General features: G+C 36.8%; 1 protein-coding gene across 1 annotated transcript in view; it reads right to left on the reverse strand.

Annotated features, from left to right (window-relative positions):
- LOC133525285 (coronin-7) overlaps positions 1–7,553 on the reverse strand; it is a 53,818-nt gene extending 46,265 nt beyond the window's left edge. The window contains exons 1-3 of the mRNA XM_061861571.1: positions 7,536–7,553; positions 6,026–6,361; positions 4,065–4,251 (exon numbers count right to left, since the gene is read on the reverse strand). Of these exons, the coding sequence (XP_061717555.1) occupies positions 4,065–4,251; positions 6,026–6,361; positions 7,536–7,553 (541 nt within the window). The remainder of the gene's footprint in view (positions 1–4,064; positions 4,252–6,025; positions 6,362–7,535) is intronic.
- Between the last annotated feature and the right edge of the window lie 4 nt (positions 7,554–7,557).

Consider the following 7,557-nt stretch of genomic DNA (forward strand, 5'->3'; position numbering starts at 1 on the left):
TGACCCTGCCTATGAAGCCGATAGTTGCGGGTTCGAATCCCGGTAAGGGCATTTATTTGTGAGATGAACACAGATATTTGTTCCTGAGTCATGGGTGTCTTCTATGTATGTAAGTATGTATTTATTTACCTATAGTACACGCTTTACTTAGTTTGGGGCTAGGTCGATCTGTGTAAGATTGTTCAAAAATATTTATTAAATTATTTATATTTTAATTTGCATGTATATCTACTTCTGCTAGCTATGCCCCTACGTTTTACTTTATTAGTTTTTTTTAATTTATATAAAAATTAGGAGCGAAAAACAGTTCAATGCATCTAACTCTTACAATAATTAAAAATACGAAAAATATTAAACGTGGCATAGCTGCAGTTGATATATAACAAATAGTATCAAAATATTGCTAATATCCAGAGACCCGGGTACGTCCTTAAACTACGTCCAAAAGAGAGGTATGGGCATTGTGAATGTCATCTCGCTTTGAGTGGTAGGGCACAGCCAGTGGATGTCATTCCAGATCTAGAGCAGAGCCCAACTGGGGAAGTAACTCCACCTTACAGAAAACAGCAGCCAAATAACACTAGACCCTACTCATAGTGTTGTTCCTGCCGGTGAGTAAGGTTGCCAGAGCTCAACGAGGGGGGGCGGGTTTAGGGTCGGCAACGCGCATGTAACTCTTCTGGAGTTGCAGGCGTACATAGGCTACGGAGACTGCTTACCATCAGGCGAGCCGTATGCTTGTTTGCCACCGACGTAGTATAAAAAAAAAAGAGAGGGAAATTAGGACTACGTTTCGCGTTTGTATGAAGAGGTGATTACGCGCGCGTCCCCCGCTTTCGTTTTAAGATATTTATGAGCACTTTGGCCGGTCCCATATATATGTGACCAACTGGCCGCTTGAAGCACAGTCGCCATTCGTGGTCATAGTCATAGTCATAGTCATATTTATTCATAAACAATTTACATTGTGTTTGAAATTAATTTACATATAAATTTTCTTATCTAATATACACAAACAATTCCTATAAAATAAATTTTCGTAAGACACAAAAAAAAAATCTCATAAAATACTTATAAAACATAACATAACGTAAAATTAAATTTAAGACATAATAATAAATAAACAGAAAATTATAATGTCATGAAGAATAAATACTGAGACTAAATTTCATTAAGAGGAAAATTTAAATTTAAAACATAATCAACCCAATAATAATAATATTTCATTTATAAACACATATAAGTACTCGTAATTGTTACATTAATTCTACTTTTTACTAAAATATTCCTCCACAGAGTAGTAACATTTTTCCAACAAGAAAGCATTTAACTTCTTTTTAAATAGATAGCTATTATAGATTGACTTCATGTCAATGGGTAGCTGATTGAACAGTCTAATCCAGGGGTTCCCAAAGTGTGCGCCGCGGCGCCCTGGTGCGCCGTAGAAAGTAAAGAGGGGCGCCGTGAGTTCTATCATTATCCGAAACCACAAATATTCGCGGGTACCTATTTGAGCGCTCGCATCGGTAAATAATATTGCGTCGTGTCACTCTTTTTCGACCGTGATTTTAAATTTACAAGGGCGCCGTTGCAAAATACTAAACTTGTAACTGCGCCGCATGTTGAAAAAGATTGGGAACCCCTGGTCTAATCGCTTGATAATTTGCGGATTGTTTGACCACTGTTAGATTGGTCGCCATCATATGAAATAAACTGTATTTATATTTTATAATTTTTCATAAACCCCCTCACCCGCTACGTGAAACGGCGCCACCTAGCGGACTCGTTTGCATACATTTGTAAGTCGGGTGATAGACCATCGAGCTGATCTGATGATGGAGACAGGAGGTGGCCATAGGAACTCTGTGATGAAACAACGCAATTTAATTGTGTTTGCGGATACCGATCCGCGTATCTTCCCATACATTTCATATCCGTGCAAACCCTAGTCTCGATACTCCATGCTGCAGTACTTAAATAAATAAGTCTTCACCTAGTTCCACAAACCTTTACAATAATGTCCTATTAGGACACTTACAATCCGTATTTAATTCGTCAATACAAAAAGTGAAAGCATGACTGTATCGTGTCCCTTATCGGGCCGGGTCAGACCGACGGAAACGGTGCCTGTACTTCCGGCCAACGACAAAGCCTTCAACATTCAATTGTTCTCGGAGAGAATGCCTGTCTTACGGAACTTGGGACTAATGCCTTATCTATGTGATGTGATGTGATGTGTGGAATATTTGTGCGACGCCTACCCTATGTCCTATGGTTGATTCATGTACAAACAATATAGATATCGCATTTTTTATAAAGTTTGGTAACCATTTCATTAACGGAAAAAATCGGCCAAGTGCGAGTCGGAGTCGCACAGGAAGGGTTCTATACCATTATCTATAAAAACGGTCACCCATCCAAGTACTGACCCCGCCCGACGTTGCTTAACTTCGGTGATTAGATGAGAACCTCGAGATTGGAAAGAAATATTTATTTTATTCTGTTTTTAGTATTTGTTGTTATAGCGGCAACAGAAATACATAATCTGTAGAAATTTCAACTGGCTAACTACATGAGATACAGCCTGGTGACGGACGGACGGACGGACAGCGGAGTCTCAGTAATAGGGTCCCGTTTCACCCTTTAGATACGGAACCCTAAAAATTGGTTGAATTATATAAATAAGTTAATGTTTGGGCATAGCCATATATAGTTCAACTTAAATCCGAAAGCGACACAGTCTTATGCAACAAATATGATGTTTATTTCCTAAATTTTCCCTATTACAAGCACTGTAAATAAGAAGAAAAAACCGGGCAAGTGCGAGTCGGACTCGCGCACGAAGGGTTCTGTACCATTATTTTATTATTTATAAAAACGGTAAAAAAATATGTTTGTTGTATGGGAGCCCCCATTAAATATTTCTTTTATTCTGATTTTAGTATTTGTTGTTATAGCGGCAACAGGAATACATCGTCTGTGAAAATTTCAGCTGTCTAGCTATCACGGTTCATGAGATACAGCCTGGTGACAGACGGACGGATTGACGGACGGACAGGGAAGTCTCAGTAATAGGTTCCCGTTTGACCCTTTGGGTACGGAACCCTAAAAAACAATCAATTAGCTAACCCTTTTCCAGGCATAGTACCTACGATTTTTCGACTACATATGTGCCAAGAGAATTCAACTTTAGCATTTCGATTATAATTGTATTCTAATGTGTAGTTTACTTTTTAATTTGTTAAATATGCATAATTTGTATTTGTATTTATTATTTACTGTAAGCTTAATAAGTATGTAAAATAAAATAAATTGAAAATTAAGGTTCAAATTAGATTGCTACCAGGATTTTTTTTTAAATGAATCACCAAAATTAATTGAGATATATTTGTTTCTTTTTTTTTCGGAAAAGCTTGTTATTTGGTGTGGCCTGGAAAAGGGTTCACGGAATTAAAGTAGTGAAGTGGATTCATTATTACATCTCAGAGATATTCATGGAGTTAATATTTGATGTTGTATAAAGAGTTGCTGATTTGACTGGACCTATCAAATTACATGTTTTGGCACTCTAATTTATTTCAAATCTCTACAAAAACTCATTAAAAGTACCTACCTAATTTTAGTGAGTTTTTGTAGTTTTTTCTTTTTCGTTTTTGAATCGACTTGTATTTGTGATGAGTTATGACGTCACAGGATTGCTCATGTTGGATGTTTCATAAAAACATGCCAATACGGTGTTCACAATTCTGTGAGAGTTCTAGTAGCATCCATAATAGTTCTATACTTCTAGGTGCTTTTTTTCATAGTTCTGCTCATTTATGCGAATAAAATAATATTTGAAAATAAGACGCTAACTTTGGAAAGCCCTATCAACTCCAAAGACTCAAAATATCATTTAAATTCAAGGGACTAACATTCCTGGACGATATATACTAACTATAACACAAAGAGTTTTATCTTCTAGAACAAAATCTGGCAGACCAATAATTGAATATATGCCGTTTTGATCTGATTTTACTTAAAATACACAACCCTCAATCTCATAAAATTAACTATAAACTCACCAAAAGCTTCCTTCTGCTTAGTCAAATCCCATAGAGCCAGCTCATGACCCGAAGCCACATGGATCAGCCCATCGGCCACTGGGTGGAAGCCAACATTCTCCACACGCCGCTGCTTCTGGGACAGTGTGCACTCCGGGTTGGAAAGGGACTCTTTCAAACCCTCTGGAGGTATGTGCCATAGTTTTACCTGTAACAAAGATATGGAAAATTTAGTTATTGCATAAGTTGTCTGCCTGATGTCTAAACTCTTCTACTATGTGTTACTCAGTATAGTATATTCTTAGACTACTGTGTGATATCTGATGACCAGTCTGGCCTAGTGGGTTGTGACCCTACCTTTGAAGCAGATGGTCCTGGGTTTGAATCCCGTTAAGGGCATTTAGTTATGATGAGCACAAATATTATGTATATTTTATATGCAAGTGTTGTCATCTGAGTTGAGACTTCTTGAGCTTACTGTGGGACTTAGTCAATCTGAGTATGAAATGTCCTATATGTTATGTGGCCTAGCTAACCCGCCTAGCGGGCGCCTATAGATGTTGCATGGTTTTTGGAGTACTGTTTAAGTTCATGTCTGGCAGTGAATGTTTTAATAAGCAAGCACTTATAACAACTGATTTTGCCTGTATCCCAGTGATCTGCCTGTGAGAGACAGAAAATAAGCAATGCAACAAAATTAAAAACACACTTTAACATTTCTGATACCAAAAACAACCTACGTAATTTGGTACCTTATTTGTTACCCACCATAAACCATACAAAAATTTATGATGAGGAATAAAAAAATGTGACTGTGACAAAGATAAACAATAATAGCGCTTTCTCTGCTATTCCTACTGAAGTACATAAGACTATCCTGTTCGGTCATTTCCCCCCACCGCTCATGCCTGATCCAGTTATACTAGATTCATGGATCTCCCAGATAATATCATTGACATTCTCAATAAGGAAAAGAAGATGTACGGTCACAACACTGCTTTAGCATTGAACATAAGGTAAATCTACATATTATATCTCTATGCCTACTAAAACATAAGTGACAATCCAAATCAATAGGCGCGCCTACAATACTAATGCAGTACAATAATATAAAAAGATTTCCAAAATTACAGTTCTTACAACATTAGTTACTTAATCTTATTGAGATAATTTATCAACCGATGTGATATTATCTTATCAGTGATTTATCTATCAATGATATAAGAGATATTGTCAACAGTATTGTAATTTGAATTATTATTTTGGTTTCATTGTAAATTTAATTATAACCAGGAAGATAATTGTCTATCCATATAAGGTTATTTTCCTGTAAACCAATAACAATTATACTATCCCCAAATAATTATACAAATCCATATAAGGGTATTTTTCCTTGCTAATGGTAGGAAATTCCCTTTGGGAACCAGGAAGAAGCAGAAAGGGCCCTTACACAAAGATAAACCATTATGAATTGACAGTGGTGGTTTTGCCCCAAGGCTTGAGTAGGCCCGGGCCAAGGGCGGCTAGATAATTAGAGTGGCAGTCTATATAGATGCTTTCTATATAGAAAGGTGCTGAGAAAATGGTGGATAGTACTTAATAAGGGGCCTGGGACTTAAGGCAGCTAAGGCTGCAAATCCGCCACTGGGGCTTGCTTGCTCCCACGTTGAAAATTTCAAAATGATTTCATATTTATAGATAATTTAAGCTGCATATTAAATAAATAGAAGTCTTACAATAGGAATCTCTGCTTTGTCAAGTCTACAGTCACCATCAGATATATCAGAATGGACAAGGTGTTCACAAGTATTTGAACACACTTCTATTAGGCGTTAAAGTGCTTGTTCAGATATTTGTGAACACCTTGGCCATTCCAATATATGTTTTAAAACAACACAATAAAGATTGATATGTGTGCTAATTGTATACTTAGATATTCAATAAATCAATTCTTATTCTTATATTAAGACTAATCAACTTACCAAAGAATCTTGAGATCCAGTCAACAGCAAACCATCATGGAACGGTGAGAATTCCATGTCAGTGATTGTGTCCGAGTGTGCATGCAGCAGCGGCATGGTCTTGCTCTTCCTTCCGCAGTCATCCAACGGCAGCACCGCCATACTTGAACCCACATGCTCCCAGTTAAACGCCATAAAAGACGCTGAAGCGCAAATATTGTTCCCAAAGGTCTGGTACGACCCCACACAGATGTCCCGAATACATGCCTCGGGCTTAGGCACAATTGGTGCTGCATTTTTATACTTAGAGGCTTTAAAAACGCCACGCCATTTTAATCCACTTTTTGTAAAGTCAGTCTTTTATATGGAATGTTCTTGGCCTCGGGAGAGGCAGTAAGAGCTGGAACAATCAAAAAAGTTATACACATTTCCTAATTTTACTTTAATGGTTAAGTTCGTTTTTTACTTATCTGTACATTAAAGAGATTACCGGAAGTTCGATAAAGAAAGGAGCGTTTTTATGTACAGTTTTCTAAACTGTAACAGTAAAGTAATGACTGCATTAACGCATCTCTAATTAGGAGCACAAAAATAATTAACATAAAAAGTTACTAAATTTCAACACACTGTCGATTGCGGTCTAGAGGCTCTCGAGCGAATAAAAAATGATTTTTTGCTCTAACTAGACAATCTGTGAGGCAAAGACGGGGTAGAGACACGAAAAACTATTATAAACACCTTTGTTTTGAAATACTTGCCCGGCAGTATGACCGGAAACCATTAAAGTTCAGCAAAACAGACATAGAAAACTATTACACCTTTTTGTTCATTTATAAGAGTATTGGTTAAAATAAAAGTCGCAATAAACAAGTTACCTTATTGAGTAAAAATTACAAAGAAATCCAATTTCCGTAAAACACTAGACACTCCCCCTAGACGTCGGCCATTTCAAGCGACGTTAGTGCCGTATCGATCAATAATGAACCCAAAACAAAACTTACAATCGAATCATACAATGTCAAAACAAAGGGTTGTCAATTGAATCGATACTAAGAACTGTAAACTTGAACGCATCGTATAAATCCACTTAAATCATTCACACAATCCATTTAAAATCATTCAGTAAAGACTATTAGAGACAAATTTCAATTAAAATAGTTTCTACAAAACGATGTTGTATTTATTCATTTCATTCATTTTTAATTTAATTAATCAGAGAAAAATAATCGATTGTATCGAGTCATCGATCGATGTATCGTTGTAGTACAACACTGGGCACTTTGCGTTACGTTCCACGCTTGTTACGATTCCCAATGTCAATTTGGTTCACTTGACAAAAAAGAACTCAACGATACGAAAACAGCAATAATTTATGAACCCAGCCTGCAAAAGGATGTATGTTTCTTATCTTTACTTTGCGGCACTAGTTTCGGATGGAATTTTTTTGACGAATTGTACCCCAAGAAAATTCATGATAGCGCGATTCTGGATTTTAACCACATGGAGGAAAGCCATCTTCTGACATAGGTACCATAACTCCACCAAACATTCTC

Source organism: Cydia pomonella, chromosome 14, assembly GCF_033807575.1.
Source record: "Cydia pomonella isolate Wapato2018A chromosome 14, ilCydPomo1, whole genome shotgun sequence".
NCBI classification, from domain to species: Eukaryota; Metazoa; Arthropoda; class Insecta; order Lepidoptera; family Tortricidae; genus Cydia; species Cydia pomonella.